This window comes from Euwallacea similis, chromosome 7, assembly GCF_039881205.1.
Source record: "Euwallacea similis isolate ESF13 chromosome 7, ESF131.1, whole genome shotgun sequence".
NCBI classification, from domain to species: domain Eukaryota; kingdom Metazoa; phylum Arthropoda; class Insecta; order Coleoptera; family Curculionidae; genus Euwallacea; species Euwallacea similis.
In genome coordinates, this window is record NC_089615.1 from 1323215 (window position 1) to 1345965 (window position 22751).

Genomic DNA, 22751 nt, shown 5'->3' on the forward strand with positions numbered 1-22751 from the left:
ACTCATCATATCCCAAAGATGTTCGATGGGCGATAGATCCGGTGACCGTGCAGGCCAAGGCAGTATTTCCAATTGTGCTTCTTCCAGGTATCGTCGAGTAATGTTCACACTATGTGGTCTTGCATTATCCTGTTAGAAAATGCCATTTGGTAAAGTTTGCATGAAAGGTACTAATACTGGCCTCAGAACATTGTCAATGTAGCGACGTGCGTTTAGGGTGTCTGGAACGAACACAAGAGAAGATCTTCGGCTAACACATATCGCACCCCAGACCATAACACTAGGTGTTAAAGCTGTGTGGCGCCTTTCAGAAAATTGCAAATTTCTTCTTTCACCTCGGTATCGTCTGACTCTTTTACGACCATCATTGATCCATAAACAAAATCGCGACTCGTCACTGAAGACGATATTGTTCCACTCATGATTCCAATCAATTCGTTCTTGACACCAGGCCAATCTGGAAGCTTGGTGTTGGGCGGTTAGTGGCAGTCGTAGATTTGGGCGGTATGAATGCAGGCCAAAAGACGAAATTCTTCTATAAACTGTTGCCATCGACACCCGACGATTTAGAGCTCCCATCCAATCTACTGCAACAGACATTGTTGTTTGAAATCGATCACCAATGGCCATCCGTCCTAGGAGTCGATCTTCACGTGCGTTGCTGCTACGGGGAGGACGTCCAGCTGGACGATGTCGCTGAACCCTTTCTTCAGACCACGAAGACCATATTCTCGCAATCGTGGTGTGGTTCCGATTCATTCTTCGGGCAATCTCACGAAAGGAAAGTCCACCCTCCTTCATGCCGATAATTCGCCTTCTATCAAAATCCGAAACGTGGGAAAAATTTCGACGCTGCCTCACTGGGGGCATTTAGAGATGTCTTGTTCACAGTTCAACAACAAAATAAATTGATATTTCGATGTAAATATTATTTTATTTATTTACAATTGAATAAAAAATCTAATAGGTCGATGACAAAAAAACCACTAGCATTCTTTCTTTTTTACTGAAAGTCTGATCATTTGATACTCTATTATGAAGCATTATTTTGCCAAAATTACAAGACTTAATTATTATTATTACTGGGTGGTGCATTTCATGTGAAAGTGAGTGTATGAAATCCACATTCATCATTGGGTGTCCATCCTTGTTCTTTCTTCTTTTGATAATTTCATGGAATGGCCCATTTTTTCAACCAAAATTGAATAAAAAAACCAACATTTTGACATGGTTGTTTAGAGAACTTGAAGGCCTTTAAAATGATGTATCCCTTGACCAATGTTTTCTATTTAAAAAAATGAAGGAGTAGCTACCCCTGTATTATTGTCGATCGGGGGTGACAACTTTTTTCTTTCTTCGCCTTTCCTCTTCATTCTTAGATCGATGTGTTCCAGCATTTTTAACTTTAGTTCATTCTTTTAGAAATCTCGAAGATGACAAGTTTTTAAAAGTACACGCGGTATACCCGTAAGATCAAATGTTTTTTGGATTGAGAAAATCGATTTCTTTGTTTTATCAAGCAAATATGGGATTTAAATAAAGCTGTAACTTGCATCATATAATTCTTTTAGCGAGTGCAGAATACCAAATTCTCACGTTAAGTAAATACTCGTGTAGTACGTTTGAGGTAAGAAAATACTTCAAATAAACAGCCACTACTTCAATTGATCTTTTTTTTTTCAAGTAAGTGTTCTTTCACTTTCGATCTATCCCACGTTCTTGATTTACTTAATGAAAGCAAAATTACTTTGGGGATTTAGATACCCAAAAAAAGCAGTCACTTTTTTTTAGTAATTCCAAAGAAGACGGGGAATCACGGTCATTTAACATAAATATGTTAATTGTTTCCCAATTAATTTATAAACTTGAAGCGAAATGCGGATTCATTTCCGGTATTTGGACAATGTTAATGCGTCAGCCGTAATAATAATCGAAAACCGCTTTGCCATCAGTTACATATCAGCTCTCTTTAATAGCTTTCACCACCGAAATCAGTCCCCTTTAGTATTTCAATTTCCATTGAATATGCTTCGACCACATACTGCCAACTGACCGGGAAGGATTTCCATTGTTTGACATTAATAGCATGATTCCATTCAATTTGGTGCAAGTCCCAGTTTAAAGAGCATCTATGAGGTTGAAAAAATGTTGACAAACATTACTTATTATTTTTTAATGTGTATATGTGTGCGTTTCATCATTCGGAAATTTTATACTCACATTGTTAAAGATCTTTGTTTTATTAACATGAGTTTTGTATGGTTCTTTGGAAATGCTTTTTCAGGTCATCTTCGATAGTTTCACTTTAGGTCGTTTCGTCTCGTTCATAAACGACGGTTGTCCTGATGGTGCCTTACAAATCACGGAGTCCAATCGTCCCCAGGTGAGACTCCCCCTTGGGTCATAAAGCTATATTTTTAAAGAACCGTTATTCTTTGTTAGGTGGGCGGTTCATGGTGCGGGACATCATGGGGACCCGTAACGTATTATAGCGAAACGAAATCCATCAACATAAACGTGAATCTCTTGAAACTTTCCAAAATCGAGAATGGCTATAATTTCGATTATCGGATGGAATATAAGTTCTTGAAGAAGAAAGCTGCTGTGGTGCGATATGGTGGAAGTAAGTTTTGAAGTTATTTTGTGTTGAAAACGTATAGTTTTTCCCAAATGGGTAGTTTAATTTTGGAAATGATTTGCAGGACATAAAAAATTGGCTCGTCGCAGGGGTGAGTGGCAATTTAAGAGTATTTAGAGAAAGCTCACTACCAATACTGTACTGTATATGCTCACTGAAACCTCACAACATTTAATTACTGGGTCACCTGCACTATACGTAAAATATTTATTTGAAAGCTCCTTGCCCACATCACACTGATATCCTTGCTTTAAATAAGGGTAAAAAGCACTGAAATTTGTTACACCCTCTTTTTACTCACCCACCGTTTTCTTAATAGTTTGCATAATTTAAAATAGAAAATTCAATTACACAGCCTTGAAATTTGTCACATAATATTACCTTTTGTTAATGTGCTTTCAAACGTTAAAAATTACGGTGCAATTTCAATTAAGACTCTACATCTCGTTCTGCCTAAACCATTAAGCTCTAGTGCTTCGTTTGTTTCGTTGTATTAAGCGCTATAACGCTCAAACGTAGTGTAAGTCGTGTGGCTCAAGGGTTTGAGCCGAGTATGGCTCTAATGGGTGTGTGGCAGGGATGATAGAGGGAGGGCCCCTACTGTCTAAACTGCCCTTAGATTGAGTATAACTTGACGACTTTATTCACACTGATGATTGATTACAACGGGATTGCTCTTGTATTAAAATTAGAGTGCTGACCACGCTGCGATGTGTTGGTCAGCAATAATTAAAACCCGCAATAATGCAACTGCGCACATCTACTTTTGGTTTTGATGGACGAATTTGTGTCGAGTCAAGTGGATAATTGCATTGAATGTATGAGTCTAAAAGATTTAATAAAATTTACATTAATGTCGGGATAAGTACGAAGCAGCTCGTTGTCTTGATTTTCTACCATTATCATCTCGATTAACGTGATTAGGATGTGTGGCCTTACAAACCCGCCTCCACTTGCTTGAGGTTGATGACTTGCCAATCCAGACCATCTGGAAACAGGGCCTCATTATTCAAGATTTTAGTAAATTTTGTGACTGATAGATTGGCATTGGTTAACATATTCGTTTGCTCGCTACTGATCTGGCTGATGGTGCATTGATCTTGTGTGGGCTAAAAGGCTTTAGTGGTTCGTGGAACGCTTGGACTAAGCTGTTAAATCGGTTTTAAATGAGAGTTCGCTAGGGTTAGTCGATTTTCAAAGGTACCCACTCGTACTTGATTTTTCGTCACTGGACGGATCTCAGTGACCCTTGCTAACCACTGTGTTGGTGACCTATTTTCATCTCTAACCAATATTATATCTCTAATTTTTATGCAACTTATACCGAAAACGATGCTTTTGCTGACCAGGCTCGCCATAAATCTCATCTGATCACTTCTTGGACAAGACTCCTATGCGTAGCTATACTTAAAATTTTTCCTAAGTCGAATAATTCATATTCAAATCCAAATAAACCAATCTGTTGGTAAAAGGAATTTAAATTTAGCCCGCAGACCTTTTCCTCAATCTTATTTTCTCAACCGAATGGGCATTTTTTCAATATCTGGTTTCTGATATTAAATTATACTGACGGAGGGTGAAAGATAATACTCTTGGTGTGGAAATTATCTTGCGGGATAAGTCTATGAATTGTAAAATCCGCTAAAGCAGATTATTTGCCTGGGTCTTAGTTTTTGCCCTGAAAATTTGACGAAACTATCAGGATTGAACCGTGTGTCCAAAATTCTGCAAAACAACACTTTAGTATTATATCGCTACTGTAAATAGATGATATAGACAAGGTTAAACTTTGAATTTACATGCAGGGATAGGGTTGGGATAGAGGTAATATCATTATGAGAGGACAACCCATGAAAGGGTGACATCATATACGGAAGCCTTAACAAATAAGGAGGCGATTAGAAATAAGGCAACGTTGAGTTTCTCGGTGAAAGTTAATACGACGTTTCGATATCAAGATGCCATCTTCAGTCTGAACATTTTATGCACGCAACCAACCAAAAGTTGCGTTTTAGGGAGTAACTCTATTATTTAGGGCATCTGAGTCAAAAGGAAAAGTTTCGCTCCTTGTAGGCTGTGAAAGGTAGAGATTTTTTTATCCCTGGATCTGATGATGTACCAAGTTGGGTCAGGTTACCCTATGAAATTTTTGGATCACCCTGTACAATGCAAGCATATAAGTAGGAGTACGTAAATTTTATGATCAAGCGGTAAGCGAATTCTGTGAATAAATAGCAGCGAGTAAGAACCCATTGGAAAATCTTGCTGCTGATTGATGTTATTTATCGAATCGATAGATTTTATAGTTATAAAAAGCTAGCAGAGTTGACCATGTTCTCCAATCAATATTTTCACTCCCCACATCTCAACGTCGTCTCAGTTACTTATTTGGAAATAATCCGGTTTTCTAAGGAAATGCCCATCTAGAAATTCGTGGTGAATTTTTGAAATTATCTCTAGATGTTTGCTTTCTAGAACTCACATGTAGCTTTTCCACACTTTTAAGAGTGTGCTACGGTTCGATAGCTCTATTGGATTAGAATGGGCTGCTAAGCAGAAGATGCCGAGTATTTTCGCCATCATTTTCCCGCTTTCGGATTCCAAAAACACTTTTCAGAAAAATCTAAATAACGCGATTTTTTTATTAAAGCATATTTTATTGAATCGACAGAACTTAATGTCTTTTTCACATCCGATTGAAACGTTATGTATCTATAGTATCATTAATAACCAACCGCCCCTTTATCTCTTATTTATTCAGGCTTCGCTCACAGATACATTGGGAGTTTTTCGGGTTTTCGCGCCTGTGTCAGTGGAAATCCGTATAATATCTTTCTGTCAGTTCCTAAATCCTTTGTCAGATTAAATAGGAGGCCGAAGGGATATTGCCAGACGTTGACAGGAAATCAAACGAGTCTAATTGAATTACGGTAGAACGTTTATGTGTATTTACATTCAAAGTTACATCCCTTTTCATAGTTATGCAGAGAAAAGAGTTTTCTAATTATGCGACTCCAAGAATAATTTATATTCTCATAGAGAAAGTTCTAATCTATCGGACTATCCTGAGTTTTGCGACTTGAATTTTTAACGACCCCATTATGAAACAATATTAAAGTTAGCAAACAGCGCACCATTTTGCCTTCCGACAAAATTTTTGTTTCTGATTTAGTTAAGAGAAGCCAGTGGCCTGTGGAATTTCAATAAAGCCCGCATTGAAGGGCAGAAGTTACATTCCTGACAAACTGATCGTTAGTTCGGATTTGAACTTTCTTTTGGGTCATTTTTGAGCTTCCTTGTCTGCTTTTCGGATATATTTTTCATTATACCGTACTATTGATTACATTGAAAATGCCCAAAAAGAGAGATGGTAAACGGCTTTTAACGGACACCGTCCATAAAGGCCGAGACAACCGTCCGGAATATGCAGATTTCTTAGAAAATTTATATACCTGTGCGTTACTCACTCGCTATCGGCGTTCGTTAATATCAATTACCTAAAGAGTCTTACAGTGATTTGATATCACACTAATGGCTTCTAGGTCCTCCTCTGCAATTTCCCAATATCAGTCTCCCCACTCAAACGCCCAAGCCAGAGTACTATCTGGGAGAGCTGATAGCTGGTACTTACTGTTCACGAATATTCAGTGACTGTGATAAAAAGCACTGCCGACTTCAATCACCAAATTTTCCTGGAATCTATCCGAGAAATTTGACGTGTTATTTTGCTGTGAGGCAGCATGAGATACCAACAGGTAAGACAAATTTTAGCTCGTGATCCGCGTTTGAAATTTATATGAAGCTCATTAACTCGCGGTGCTTCAGGACATTTAACGTCTTTTAGCTGCATTACGTGATATTTGCTGATATAAATATCCATTCAAACTTGAAGACGGCTTTTTTCGACATGCAAAAGTTCTTGCATGAACGTCACTTTCTTTTATTTTATTATTCGAGAAAGTTCCAGAAATACGTGCGAACAACTTAATAGTGAATCGAAACCGCATTTATTCGCTGATTTTTAATTTGAGATAGTGCCATATTTGAAATTGCTTCTACAATTTAGGCAAACACGCCCTAATAACAGTTCGGCAACCGAAGGGGCAACTCATTTCAATAAGGAGCGAATCAGTCCTGTACGGGACAGCTACTCCCAAGGAACTAAAAGTCTGGAATGAATGTGATGATGTTCAGGACTATGTGACGGTCTATGACGGGTAATGTTGATTTTTTTAGCCTAAGATTCATGCTGTTCGTTAAAATGTGCAGTATTTGTCCGGATTTTTCGATGGCGTTGCCCAGAAAGAGACAAAATAAGGAAGTTCGCAAACATGTCTGTACAAACAGACCCTGCACTAGTCTAGTTTAAAGAGGGCTAATTAAATTATACGAGAGATCGTTTTTCAGTTTTTTGTTTCCGTTCATTTTAACTACCTTGGTCCAATGTGTCCTCAAAGGCGCAATTGAATTTTTCAATTTTTTACGTTCCGAGCTAATTTCAGTCTGTTTTATTAAAAACTCTAGTGATAAAATGGCGATTAATCGCTTTCATGTATAAATTTCAATTTATATACACACTTTCAATCATGATAATAGGTCTCTTGTTCCCATCGCATTTTAATCATCGTTATTGTACAAATCAGAAAGCATAACTTATGATTAACCGTTCTCGTTCCAGCTACACGACTCGAGATCCAGTAATCCTTAAGTTTTGCGGGGGTGGAGAAGCTGTTCCAGAGGCCGTTTCCAGTGGGCACGAACTTCTGGTGGAATTTTCGTCCTCGGCTTATGGAACGTTTCTGCAACCCACGCCCGTAAACAGTTTACATGGATTTCAATTGGAAGTCGAGGTATTTAAAGGTTTACTTTGAGCAATTTGCTGAGATTTTAGGACAATCAACTGTTTTCTATTTCATTTTATCACTGCTATTTGGAAATTATTTGAATTAAATCACATAATGCTAGTTTTTACGGTAGTATATTATACGGAAATTTTGGAATACTATACTGGGTATTTCAAATTCGACCCTCACCATTGGGATCTCGGAAACCATAGGAGATATGAAGAAGTTTAAGTGAGAGCAAAATTGCATAATTTAGCGCTTGATTAAATGTCATTTTGAAAATGTGAATTTTCCAAGGGCTTCCAAAGATATCTGAAAAAAATTAAAAATTAGAGATTTCGTTTTTAATTTTTTAACGTTATTTTACAAGGAAGTCTAAAACCACAAGCACATTTTCATTGCCACTTTTTCTTAGGAATGTTTCGTTTTTCGGCTACCATCATCAACTTTATTTTTATTTACTTGTGCCATATTGGATTTTTTGACAGAAAAATAGTGCGTTTCATTCTGATTTCATTGATATACAACTTCCTATAATTTGCATTTTTAAATGCCCAAATATTAAAATTTAAAAAAATGTTACTTTAGTTGGCTTTAACTCCATTGAAGAATTTCCTTTCAAGCATGTATCTATTCCTCGATTTACAGGTACACCCAAGAGGTTCCACACAAAACCGTGTAAAACGAAAAAAAAAAACAAAAAGTGTATAATTTATTTACGTAAAACAAGATTGAGGCATCTTGGAAAACTTAAAATTATACTTCGTTCATAAAACAACAAATATATTTAGGTAATATACACTACTCAAAACAATTAGGGGATATTATGTTATTTATGAAAAAAAATTATTTATTCAATTTTTTTTCGCCCAGTTTCTTATCGTAATACAAGTACAACAGGATTCAACACGAAAATAATGCATTCGCTAGGTTTTTGTCGTTTTTACAGGTTTTGACTTGGTTTTTCACCAACGGTATAAAAGCGCATTTTTATACCGCTTACGGTTTCGTCCAGCTTTGCATTTACGAATAAGTTGTTTAAGTCTTTCATTTTTATTTATTCGTACAATGAACGTACAACACGATTTAACCGAAAGTGAGGTATGGAGAGCAATAGGGCAACTTGAGGCAGGGCGAACTCAAGTACATGTTGCCGAATTGTCTAATGTGAGTCAAAGTGTGATTTCGCGGCTGTGGAATCGGTTTCGGGAAACGGGAAATGTGGGAAGAAGACCTGGATAAGGTCGGTTATCTTCCACAACACAAAGGGAAGACCGTTTTCTCCATCTGCTAACTCGGCGACATCGAAATCTCAATGCAACACTTCTAAGAAGTGTTTACTAATGCCACTGGAAGGCTTGTGTCCACTCAAACCATCAGGAATAGGCTGCATAATATCGGACTTTATGCCCGAAAGCCTATAGTTTGTATTCCATTAACGGTGCAGCACAAACGAGCAAGGAAAGAATGGGCCGAGTTTCACAGAAATTGGAACCATAATGACTGGAGCCGGGTACCGTTCAGCGATGAGTCTAGGTTCACTCTGGAACCTGATAATCGACGTGTGCTGATTTGGCGTGAACGCGGAACACGAGACAATCCCCATTTTGTAAGAGAAAGATCTGCTTTTGAAGGCGGCGGCGTAATGGTATGGGCAGGAATTAGTCGTGATGGACATACAGATCTGTATTTCATCGACAATGGTCCTTTAAATGGCCATAGGTATCTTCATGAAATTCTACAACCTACTGTAATGCCTTATGCTGCAGCAATAGGCAATCAGTTTATTTTTATGGACGATAATGCTCGTTCACATCATGCTAACATCGTGAACAACTGATTGGAAGAAATTAATATAGAGAGAATGGTATGGCCTGCCAATTCTCCGGATGGAAATCCAATTAAACATGCTTGGGATACTTTGGGACGACGTGTTGCCAGCAGAAATTTGCCACCTCGAACCATTCCAGATCTTCGAAATGCCCTAATTGAAAAATGGAATGAAATTCTCCAAGCAATCTTCAATAACTTGATTGAGTCAATGCCATCAAGATGCCAAGCTTTCTTCGCAGCGAGAGATCATACTCATTACTGAAATTTAGTTTTTTTATCAAATTAATAAACAGAAAGTTTTATTTACCTTTATAAACTATGACCTTTTAATGCACAACTGTACACATTTTTATTAAATATTGTCTCAAGCGGTCAAAATAAGTCTGTACAGTATAAAACACTTTTACTATGCTCAAGAAAACTTAATATACAAATAAAAACTTGTTTTGGAGTATTTCCTGTGAGAAAACAAATTTTTAAAGCTTTATTTTGCAATATCCCCTAATTGTTTTGAGCAATGTAAATACATATTTAATTCATCTTACATTAGCAACAAAAAATGAAAAATCAACAAAACCCTAAAAAAATGCATTATAAGTTTAATTATTATCACTTTCAGGAACTATCAGTCTGTTCTTCCTGATTGATATGGTGTCATTTTCATCCCTTAAAATTTCTTGATGTGAACTTGGTTCAATGGTTGATGTATTAAGAAAAATCCTAGACAAGACTTTGCAATGAAATTCATTACTAACAATTGTGTAGTTTTTTATTAAATCTTTATTTTTTTAGAGTTAGATCTCCTGATATTGAATTAAGCATTCACTAAAATCTTACTGAAATCGAAGAGCTTATTCGACCTTCGTGTCATATTGTATAAAAGGATTACCCAATTTTCTTTCCAATTCAAGTCCTACACTAATAATTCTTGCTGTGACCGCAACTGGTTCAGATTGCTCTTTATCAGAATCATTTTCTTCACCATGTTTATTTGTTTTATGAATCATGGTAACTAATACATGTTTATTTACTTCTTCATCAGCCATCATCTTTTCAATATCTGCCTCAACTAAATCCTCAAAACCTTCTCCTCCTATAATATGCGGACCAACTGAGTGATCTGAGAATATTCATGCTCTAATGGTGATTTATCTTTTTCACTTTCAACAGCATTCGGTCATGTTGCTTTCTAGCAGGGGTTGATTGTTTGATCTAAATGTATAACAGTCCAGCATGATTAACACAGCCAAAGATTGTAAAATTCTTTCAAGCGTCCATAAAAGTAAGGAATTCATTATTCTCCATTTGTTCTAAAATATACCTGAAAGTTCGCTTGATATACAGTGCTTTAAGAGTCTAAATTATTCTTCGATCTACCAGCTATAATAAGAGAGTTGTATTCTTTGGTAAAAAAAAACTTTTGCATTTTCGTGTTGTAAATCTGGAGAATGACCTGGTGCGTTATCAATTAATAGAAGGGCCTTAAAAGGCAATCCCTTTTTACTTCAATAACTTTTGACACCTGGGACAAAGTTATGAAACCATTTATTGAAATCTATAGCAGTGACCCATACTTTCTTATTAGCAATCCAATAAACGGGAAGGTTTTTGACGTTTTTTCCGTTAAATGATCGTGGAGTTTTTGATTTGTTAATGACCAACGGTTTCATTATATAATCGCCTAAAGCATTCCAACAGAAAAGAACTGTTATACGAGTTTTCGCTACTTTATGACTACGAGCTGATTTGTGCGGTTTAGTTAAATAGGTTCTTTCAGGCATTTTTTTTTTCACAGCAACCCGAACTCGTCAGCATTGAAAGCCTAATCAGGAGTGTAAGAGTTGGCGGCAATAATTTCAGAAAATTTTGCGGGATATTGTTGTATTGGAATGAGAAGATGCACTTTCACCGTTCGTTCTTAGATTATGGATAGAATGTCTTTGTTTAAGTCTCCCGAACCATTCATGGCTTACGGGAAAAGATACCTTCTTGTCATCTAATGAAGTGGACGGTGATTGACTCTGAAGTGTTTGATAAATCTTTAAAGCCTTATTTGTAATAGCATTGGTGTCAATTAGGATCCATTATTAAATTTGGTTTTCTATCCATATCACTAACGTTTCCTTCCATATTTTCCATTGTAACACCTCTTATGTATCAAATTATGTTTACACTGCTGAAAGTTTCAGCAGCTACATTTTGTCTAATGAAGCCTTAATTTTTTCTTATAGTCCTTATTGAGGCTTCATTCATGGAGTAAAATTTAGCGGCATCCGTTATTCTTTGTTTATTACGTAGACGATTTAATATTTTAGTTTTTGTTTCAAAAGAAATAACTTTTCATTTTATTTGATTTTCTTCAAATTTTTTGGCTTTCTAAAACCTTGAAAAAATTACGGTAATTATAAAAATGCCATAAAAACTATAAATGTTGGAAACTTACCGTTCAAATACATAAACACACAATATATTATATATAAACTTTGTTGGCAAAATGATCTTGTAGTAGTTCACTTGAACCCGACAGTTTTACTGTTGTGAAATACAGATGCACATACTACGGGAATTCCCCTAAATGTATATATTTCACAACATGTTACCATCAATCTTACTAAAAGAATAAAATTCAAAAATGTCTTCAATATATATACAGTGGATTCCGTCTATAACGTACATGGGACATAACGTACTTCCGGTTATTAAGTACGTATTTGATTGGTCCCGCCAAAATATTCTTGAATTTTTGCTGGTTATAACGTATAATATATAATATTAACTCCCTTTATAGCGTCTTTTATTGTCTCTTTATTTCGTTGCCAATTCCGGGTGTAAAGTACATTTGTACATTATAGCCGGATGGTGGTCCGGTGACTCCCCTAAGGCGCCGAAGATTTACAATGCTCGATGTGAATTCTGTGTACAAATGGCAGGTGGACATGTAGAACATCTTCTTTAAGTAAGGGAAAAAAAATTTAACTGTTTTTGATCGTGTTTTTTTGAGAAAAATTTTTTTTTGACACCTTGTATCTCGAAAACGATGCGTTTGCGACCCCACGTTAATAAGAATTTTTTTCTTAGAAGGGCCAAGGAATCACTCCCTTCATTTTTGAATACCTTTTTTAAAACACCCTGTATACATATGTACATGATACCTATTATGTACATACATATCCCTCAGCATTTTTTTGTATTCATTTATGTATGTACATACATATGTATTACATTCAAAAGTTTATAATATGTACCTAAATCACTGTGTCATTAGATTTGTTCGAATTTTTAGATAAATAAAAGCATATGTGCGTAACATACGTAACATTTAAAAAATATGAATTTTTTTTATTGTATTTTTTTATAACGTACCTTCGGTTATAGAGTATCCTATTTTTGCTCCCTAAAGAGTACTTTATAAACGGAATATGCGTATATGCAGACATACAGGGTGTTCCGGTTTGTTTCAGACAGATTGATATGGGAGATAGATCTCATTATTTTAAGCCAAAAAGTTGATAGGAACATGGGTCCGATATCGATCGATAGCTGAATTACAGGGCGTTAAAATTTAAGAAAAAAATGTATTTTTATTTTATTGTGATTAACCTACTACAAAGAGACCCTTCAAATTTTATATGCATATTAAGAGGTGAGAAGTAAGAGGTGCTACTTAAAATGAGAGTAAATCTCCCCCAATTAGCTTTATCCATTACCATTTTCCCGTATTTGTTGATGAAATGCTTTGCGATTAGTGTGTCGACGATTCTCTGATTTCCTGGCATTTTTGTTGCCATGGAAAATCAGTATGTTAAATTGAGATGTCAAATAATGAATTTAGTAAAAAAAACGTTATTTTGATAGTTAAACTAATATGAAATGTCAAAATAAATTAGTTTCTTGACGTCTGTATATCTGACTGAATTTATAAATTAATTAATTTATGAGGCATTGGAACAGAATTCTATTAAAAACTAAAAAAAATTAAATTTAAGTAATAGATGAGAAAAGTTAAAAAAATATTTAAAAATTCAACAGTAGCGTACAAGCAAATTTTTTAAAGGATTTTACCAACCACGACCTCGAAAAATGCAGTACCCTGTATAGTAATTGGAGGAAATTTACTTTCATTTTAAGCAACACCTATTACCTAATATATATATAAAATTCGAAGGGTCTATCTGTAGTATGTCAAGCACAATAAAATAAAAACTTATTTTTTTCTTAAATTTTTACACCCTGTAACTCCGTTACCGGCCAAGATCGGATCAATGTTCATATCAACTTTTTTGCTTAAAATCATGAGATCTATCTCTCATATCATTTTGTCTGAAAAATGCCAGGATATTCTCTATATATTTTTATCAATTTTTTAAATCCGTTAATTTAAAAACCATGTAAAAGCGAAATCGTATAAAACAAGTGCCGTGTAAATCGGAGGATAAGTGTAATACATGGCAGAATTTCATTTTAAACGAGATCAGAGCGCTCAGATTTCCAATGGAAATGAGTTTCACAAATGAAGAAAGACGAGATATGATAGAACTTTATTACAAATTTGATAGGAGCAGTACGAAAACAACTCAAATGTATTTTTAGTTATATCCGAAAAGGCAACAGCCGTATAGAACATTATTTAAAATTTTGGATGAACATTTAGGCGAGTTTGGTGCTTTTCAAAAACTTAGGATGAAGTATGAAAGCAAAATGGAAGAAGGTACTAGAAACAACTTATTGGCAGAGGTAAAACTAAATTTCACATAAAAAAATAAACGTAACATTTTTTTGCTTTTTTTAGATAAGTGCGAACCTTTCACAATCAAATTACCAAGTTTAGTAAGTTATGAATGTGTCATATACTAGCGTCTGGAGGGCATTTAAAGGAAGTGGTTTAAAATGTCATAAAATACACATTTCCCATAAACTACATCCAGGTAATCCTCAGAAAAGAATGGAGTTTTACAGTTGGCTCTCAAATAGGGATGATTCTCCAGATTTTTTAAAAATCATTATTTAGACCAACGAAAGTACTTTTTCAAACTGTGGTGTATTCAATAGAAATACTGAACACATTTGGAGTCAAAATAACTTTAGACACTGTAGGAAAGTTAGGCTACAAGTTCATTTTCATTTAAATGTATGGGACGGAATTTGAAACTATTAAATACTCAGACATTATTTTTTCAATGGGACTTTAAACAGTGAAATATATCTTCAGTTCTTGATAACCCAATTTGAAAAATATGTTGAAGCGTTGCCTTTTACCAATTATAACAGATACTGGTTTCAGCAAGACGGAGTCTCTCCACATAATACTAGAGCCGTTTGTGATTATTTAAATCAAAGATTTCCATATAGGTGGATAGGAAATTTGGGGCCGATAAGGGGGCAGGCAAGATCCCCCGACCTTACAGTTTTGAATATTTTTTGTGGAGCACTTTGAAAAGAGAGTATTGAGAAGAGAGACTTTAACACAACAGAACAACTCCGATAAAACATCATTACACAATTCAGATCAATTAAAACAAGAGATATTATTAGAGCTATCGTTAATTTAAATTGACGTGCTCGTTTGTGTCCAACAGGAAAGTCGTCAGTTTGAGTACTCGTTACAATATTTAATAATAATTTAATAAAAATCCAATGTGGCATTCATAAGAAATAATAAAGTTGATGATGGTAGCTGAAAGACGAAACGTCAGATAGCAAATCTGAAAATGTCATCATGTAGCTGAGGAAAAGTGACAAGGAAAATGTGCTTGTCGTTTTTAGCTTACTTGTCAAATAACACTAAAAAAAAAAACGAAACGTCCAATTTTTAGTTTTTTTCTGACTTCGTCGAAAATATTGGGAAAATTCAAATTTTGAAAATGGCATTTAATTAGGCGTTAAATTACACAATTTTGCCCCATGTAAACTTCTTCATGTCTCCTCTAGTTTCCGAGATTCCAATGGTGAGGGTCGAATTTGAAATGCCCTGTATAAAGTCTCCCAGGTTTTACGAACAGGACTTCGCCAATAGTCAGAAAGGGGCATTTTAAGACGGGTTGTTCTTATAAACATGGGTCGTATTTCTCTTCGTTCTTGTAGTACAGGGGACAACGTTTTCAACAAATAACAATTTACTTTATTCTCGAGCTTTCGCTGATATCTGGGACACCTTGTTTGCCCTGAGATGCATCGCCACACATCGCCTTCAGGGTTCAGAAAAGCAGACATCATTCATGTTGTAAAATTTCCCCTTTTTTCAATGTCAACAGTTTCCGGATCCTTTCATTAGAGCTTGAAAAATATTCAAAAAGTTGTAATGTAATACACTTTTTTACCTTCAGGGGTAATAAAAGCATCGGAACGAGAAAGTTGTTCAGTGGAAAGGCGCGCAAAAACATTTGCTTTTCGTTCTAGGAGGGTGCTCGAGAGTTGGCTGGCGTGAATGATTTACATTAAATGACACTTACAGGCGGCCTTATAAATTAGAGTCCCCGTCGATTCTGCACTTTTTGTCATTGACGAGAGGAGTTTTAACGTTGTATTCTTCCGGTTTTAATTGCTCTTTTTCCCATTTCTTTTTCTTGCGAAACATTACCTTTCATGAACTGAAAGATTACACTCGGGTAATGCAAATGAAGTGCGCGTGAACTTTTTGAAACCAGCAGCAGATATTTTAAAATTAGATCGATCAGTGGAGCAGAAAATGGCTTTCGATTGCAGTAATTGTTTCCAGCCTAGTCAATATTTCGGCAATTTATTTTAGATCGTTATACGTTGCGGCGGTTAAATGAGCTCACAGATCGTTTGCAATGCTTTTGTGATTGTGTACGCCAATCACGTATTAATTATCCCATGTATCGACAGATCTGTTTGTTGTAGGTTAAATTTGTCGATCAACAAGCGCCCTCATTCGTGAAGCAAAAGCAGAACTGTGAATTTTGGCTTCGTGGAACCAACAGGGGTATTTTGGAGAGCCCTATACACTCCCTGCCCGCCAACACTACGTGTCTTTATCACCTTCAGGTAAGGGAATATTTTATGTATTTATATACCTTGATAAATAATATTCGGCGACGCATTAGATAATACTCAAAAATTCTCAACGAATCTTGCCCGAGCTTTATCGTTATCTTTTTGTAACTACATAAGGGATAGCCCTTCCCGGTTATTTATAATAAGGCCATTTTAGTCGAAAACTCAAATAATTTTCACGTTCGTATCAACTCGTCTTTTGCTTTGAATTTCAATTCATTTGTGCGTTCCTACACATCTGCAATAAATACCAATGTCACTCCACCCCAAGGATCCCCTTATCTACAAAATGATCTTGTTTTTGGCATCTAACTTATTGACGCCTTAATGCACGACAACAAATAGCTTTCTCTGTGGTTGAGCTATTGTGTATTTTGTTCTTTTGCGCCATTTACGAAGACATAAACCTTTATTACGCAATCCTCCATGCACACAAACGGGGAAACGTTTATTTCAAGTTGATTTTCTCACGTGATCTCCTGCTCTTTTTATTCATGGCTAGGAGTATTATCTCACTCCTCCTCGTTTCAAAGCACATTAGTATAGGTATTTCATGAAATTTGGTACCCACTTACAGCTAACGATCACGGAATGAAACTGTTATGGGAGTAATGGATGAACAACAACTAAAAAATACTGTGTGGGTTGTAGTAAATTGAACTTAATGTAAACCCCTTGGTTTTTAAGTACGGTACACTCAAAATAACAAAATATTTGTCAGTTTTCCTCGAGGAGCGGTTGGTGTTCGAGATGTTATTGGAAATAAAAACCTTGAAATTATCTGGGAATATCGATTGGGCCCTGTGGCCCTATACGTTGGCCTCCACATAGCCCAGATCTAGCGTCTCTGAATTTTTACATTAGGAGTTACTTAAGTGCTAAAATGTATTCTCAACTGAAAGCCTACACTTTAGAAATCGTTTCCTGTATTTTCCTGAGTTGTTGACTTGAAACTTTCTAACATGTCCAAGAGAAGTTAAACAACAAACTATAAAAAAGGGCATTTCATGAAAAAAGACACAACTAAATTCAATCCTAAGCTGTCGACAAACTATAATGATGTGTCGAATATGAGACTAAAAAACAAGGGAAAGATAAAAAAAACTCAGCATGTTCCATTTATCTTTCGACCTCATGTTTGGTACCTTGCGACTTTGAGGTGAAAGTGTTAATTTTCTTCGAAAAATCTAAAAAAAACAATGGCTATAATAACCACCGTTCCATAACCACGAAAGAAGTTATGTTATGGAACGACGATAACGGTCTCGATGCTGATGCTTGAAAAGATACGAGCTTTATTGGATGAGTAAAGGTGTCATGTTCTCAAAACGTTTTAGGAGTGTGCCCTATTCTGATAAATTGATAGAGAAGTGACTGCATTATATTCCCAAAATGGAGAGTATAAAAATATTAAGTTACAAAGCGGAACTATTTTTGTTGTTCAATGTGATAATATTCTTCTCATGTCTTATTAATTTTTCCACATAGTTTTTGTAGTGTTTAATGTTTCAGATGTTTACCTGAAGTTTAAAATGCGTTTACAGTCAGTGAATAACGCCGTAATTTAAAAAAATTTAATATAGATATTCAGGTTATGCAAGTCATTAGAATAATCCCATTCAAATCAATTCAGGCTTAATGTATCGAGATTACCAAAATTCGACTCAGATTATTTAAATTACTGAAGTTGCATTAGATCGGAGAGTGGGGGGGATTCCATAATTTATTATTGAGGGTCACAGAGAACGTTAATTTGTATAAAAGTAGCAATCGAGCAACGAGCAGCAAACGAGAATCGTTACCGGAATTTGGGCCCTGCAAACATTTAAAGTAAGACTAATCAGGCAGACACCCGTCTAGACGAAAATCCATGGGAAATTCAGAGAATTACGGACAAGATTTATTTAAAGGATTGGGTAAGGCATGGACACCAATAATTAGGACCTTTAATTGATAACTTAATTGAGCCAAAGTTGAGATCATGAAGATGTCTACCACTTACTCAGGGGCCAATTTACGACTGTAAATAACACACACACATTACTTTATGCTAAGACGATCTTTAAATACCCTTAAATACCTACTATGGGTCTTCATAAAGCCCCTCGATAAAAAAATGGTTGTCTCAACTCTTCTGAGTTGTCACAAGACTTTCAGGGGTTTCAGGCGATGTTTTATTACATTTTTGCTCGCTTGCTCGAACGTTTCATGTTGCGTTCAACTTGGCTTTTCAATTACAGGATTCAAGCATCGATCGGAAATTAATCTCTCCATCATGAGGAGGAGAGTTAGATTTTATGTCGAAAATTGCATTTTAGCGCTTCATTTTTTATGCTCGGGAATCTGAGAGATAATAGATGACTTAGGAATTTATCTTCTCGTAACATTGAGGTTTATGATAGTATCAGAAGAGAACATAATTCACGATTTACGATTTCAGTCACATTGGGACAAACGAGAGTTTTTGCATACAAGCGTGTTTGAATGCCGGGTTAGAATATCCTTTGAAATCTTAGAATTCTGAATGATTCCAGAGACTTGCGGGAAAACCCGGACCGAAAAAAATTGGACATTGTTACATCGCAAATTAATTTTTTTATGGACACTACTTGGGGCGATACGATTTAAAGCTTAAATGAAAACTTACATTTTAGACGATCTTTTGTTCTGTAGAAACTTCAATTAAAAAGTAATTTTCAAATAAAAGCGTCCTACGTTATACTTGAAATGAATTGCCAATCAAGGAAACTTGCAATTGACTGCTATAGAAAATATTGATTATGCAACATATTCCCTCCCTATAAAAAGTGTTCTTACGATCTCATACTTCCATCTTTCTACAATATAGAGTTCCGAAGATAACTGAATCTAAACATAAATATTGAGTTTTTCCCAGACACTTCACGGCAAACTCGGAATTTTGCCGACGAAAAAGATATTCTAACCAATTTTACAAGCACATTGGCCTCCATTTTCCGAACTCGTATCTCTTACCGTTTAAGCGTACCATTACTTGAGCATGAATTTGTGACGCCCTGTACCCACTTCACTCCAAAAATGCTTCGTTATCGAGATACAAGGGGTGAAAACTTGCACGAGTGCAACATTCAAGTTGCACGAATGCAAACGAGTAGACGCAGTACACAAATGCCTTGTTCAGTTCAAGTTGCACGAAATCCCCAATCTTATATTACCCTTAAATTAACAAATTATGGGCATAAATTCACATCGCCTTAGTGCGGCTGGTAAAAATACTGTAAATTTATTAGGGGTAACATAACAGGTGCAATGAAAATTATCGATATTTTTTGGGAAGTTTACTTGAAAATAAATAAAACTGAAACTATGCGCTGGTGCAACGAAATAGCACTTGGAGTTAAAAAATAATTTTCTATTTTTCTAAAACATTAGTATTCCTATGATAGCACTTATCAATGAAAGAGTGGCTTAGATGCTGCCACATTTATCGCTCTGAGTTACAGTTCAAAATAAATCCATAAATTTCTATTTACGAGAAAACGTAATTTCCATTAACAAAGCCTTTTCTACTAGTTTCCAAGACTACATGTTTTATTTAAAGGTCCTATAAAGTGTACAAAATATATTGTTGAACTTTTTCTATTACTTGCCATGAACTTCCAAACTTCCATCTTTCTTTCGACCAGCCATTATTCCAGGCTTTACTTTAGGATTACGGCCTAGTTGCGAAGCCAACATGGGCCTTGCACTACATCACTCACATTTTTAAACTATTGAGTTACACATGAGTTAAATTCCTTCAGGGAATGGATCCGTTTGCCTCAACTTCTCCGGCACCGTTTCGACCCCTAAATTCCCGATACCCTGAGTGGATGATTACTCCACCGCCCCGATATAGGGTGTGGTTGTCAATTTTGAAATTCCATGCTGGTAATTCCTGGGATCCGAAAAGTCCGGACAAAATGTGCAGGAGCTATTTGAACGTGTGGGATGGCCAGTTATGGCAACCCAGCAATTGCGAAGGCTTATTTTGGTAGGTCAGTTAACGCAAAAATAGGCACAAGTTATAAATTGTTTTCTTTTCTAGTGGAAGTAAAGAGAAATACAATCCGGAAAACTTTGGATCGAACGCTATTTCCAGGACAATAAACACTCCTTCGGCAAAAGGAGGGAAAAACGTGACATTACTGGCAAGATTTTGTAGAGAGCACGTACCAAAGAGCTGTGAGCATTTCCTGCTCTCAAATTTTACCAGGAAATACCCTCGGCCTTGCACTTTGACTGAAAGCTACCTCACATCAGGAGATACCTTGACTTTAGAGCTGAGGCTGGCTGATTCTACAGCTCTAAAGTAAATATGCAAAAATTATAGGTCATAACACAAAGAAGGATAAATGCCTTTGAAAGTAATTTATAAATGATTAGGTATGCGGCTGAATAATAATATCTCATAGAACTTAGTTTCCGTCCCAACCGACCCTACAGCAAATATTTACTTTGCACTGCCTTGTAATTCAGTAAATACACGTCTATTTGATCTAACTGAGCCACATTAGACGCATCTGGTTTCATAGTTACCTTCCCTGTGCAAGTTTTAGGTGGCGAACATCATGGGTAATAAGACAATAAATTACTCTTTTGAGTGTGTATTATTCGTCGTTCAGATCTCCCTCAATTATTCGAAATTTCCCACATTTCCCCACAATATAGAGAAACCATCTAAATTGGAATAAATTCTTAATAAATGAATCTCCTCTTTTTTAATCGAAATACGTCGACTAAAACACTCTATACTCTCAATTTTAATGATAATTTCTCGTTAGAATTGGCAAACTTAAAAGAAGAATACCGATGGAATGGCCAGCCGGATCCCCAGATCTGACACCTTTATGTTTTGTTGTGGGGCTGGAAGCAACATATACGTACCTATAAGATAAGGCCAGGAACCATTTAAGATTTTAAAGGAAGGATTAGGCATGAACATGAACTAATAATATCAGATGTTTTAGAAAGTGTAGTTAGAGAAGTAAAGAAGTTTTATTTGCGGTTAACATATATTTTCAGGATGCGAACAGACCTTATATTTGAATTTATTCCAAGTTAGATATTCTTAGGTATAATAAACCAATAAGAACTGAAGCTAAACAACGACTTGTGACATGATGTCTGAACTTTTGCGTTTACAGGCCAGTGAGTTTCAAAGCCCTATACGAATTCGTCGACCTCCATTTGGACGGAGATCCTTACGGGGAAGGTCCATGTTCCAGGAAATTTGGGTCTCTCGCTAACGAATCTCAACAAAAATTCCGTTCGCCTGGAGACATTTTTTTATACGGGCGAGGCGGCTCGAAAAATATTAGGTGAGCCTCAAATCAGAGCAGAATTTTGCAGAAGGAGAATTATCGTTTCAGATGTGTTTATCGGTTTGAGGCTCAAAAGGGCGAGAAAATCAAAATTACCCTTACGGACGTGCGAATCAAGAATCGAAATTGCGATACACAGCTCAATGGAGACACCGAAAGGTTGGAGTGTATTGGAAACATTACTGCCACATTGAGATTCTTTGAAGTGCCTTGGAGTGATGTACCCGGCATCCCTAGGTAAGAGAGTTCATTGTTTCAATACGTTTCACTTCGCTTGTGCTGAAAGCATTCATTTCTCATTTGATTTTTTGTAGAAGATTAGGTGAGCTAATAATAGGATAATTGATATTTAGCAGTAATGCTTGCTTATGCTTTCCATTTTTGTTGTTACTCCCCAATCAATTAAGAATCATTTATTTACTACGTGTCGATAATTGATGTATGTACCTCTATTGCAATATGTGGTATAGAAAGTCTTATAAAAGAGTACCCTTAGGTTCATAATATTATCATTAATTATCACTGAGGCCAAATGTCTTTTCCTCCATATCATAATAAAATATTCCTACTCAGATCATATTCAGACCGTTTTCACCTCATCATAAAAAAAATAGAAAGAATATGACTGCCACTACAAAACCCTGCGAAAAAATGTCATAAAAGCTTCCTATTATTCCTATACCAAATTTAGAAGTTTAGTTAGTAAAGTTTAGTCTGCAAAGAAGGTTATAAGGAAGGCTTGCAAATCGCCAAGGGATTAAACGTCTTCTTGTCTCTGGGTTTATAAGGGATTTCTTTTATGAAATTCTGTGGAGAGACCGAACTAAAAATGTTTGAAATTCATTTATGCAGAAAATAAAAGTGCGGTTGATATAAAACCCTAAACTTTTATGAACATCAGGAAGGAGATAAATAAAATATAATCCCTAAGGGTCGATAGACCTTTCTCACTTTTTCTCACTTGTTCAAAGGATTACTGGGATGAAAGATCTGACAAAATCAGTCGAATATATCTGCCATTGGAAGTGAACATTTTATGGAAAGGGACCAAAAGGAAACTCGAAAGCCCTCGAGGCAAGT

At 35.9% G+C, this 22751-nt stretch overlaps 1 protein-coding gene across 3 annotated transcripts in view; it reads left to right on the plus strand.

Moving 5' to 3' along the window:
• LOC136409854 (uncharacterized) overlaps positions 1-22751 on the plus strand; it is a 40669-nt gene that overhangs the window by 12554 nt on the left and 5364 nt on the right. For 2 of the 3 annotated variants that reach the window (XM_066391667.1, XM_066391666.1), the window contains 11 exons: positions 2285-2383; positions 2443-2623; positions 2703-2729; positions 6181-6393; positions 6705-6855; positions 7317-7488; positions 16177-16320; positions 20112-20341; positions 20396-20659; positions 21495-21668; positions 21720-21908. In XM_066391667.1, the coding sequence (XP_066247764.1) occupies positions 2285-2383; positions 2443-2623; positions 2703-2729; positions 6181-6393; positions 6705-6855; positions 7317-7488; positions 16177-16320; positions 20112-20341; positions 20396-20659; positions 21495-21668; positions 21720-21908 (1844 nt within the window). The remainder of the gene's footprint in view (positions 1-2284; positions 2384-2442; positions 2624-2702; positions 2730-6180; positions 6394-6704; positions 6856-7316; positions 7489-16176; positions 16321-20111; positions 20342-20395; positions 20660-21494; positions 21669-21719; positions 21909-22751) is intronic. The other variant, XM_066391668.1, reaches the window with a different exon arrangement.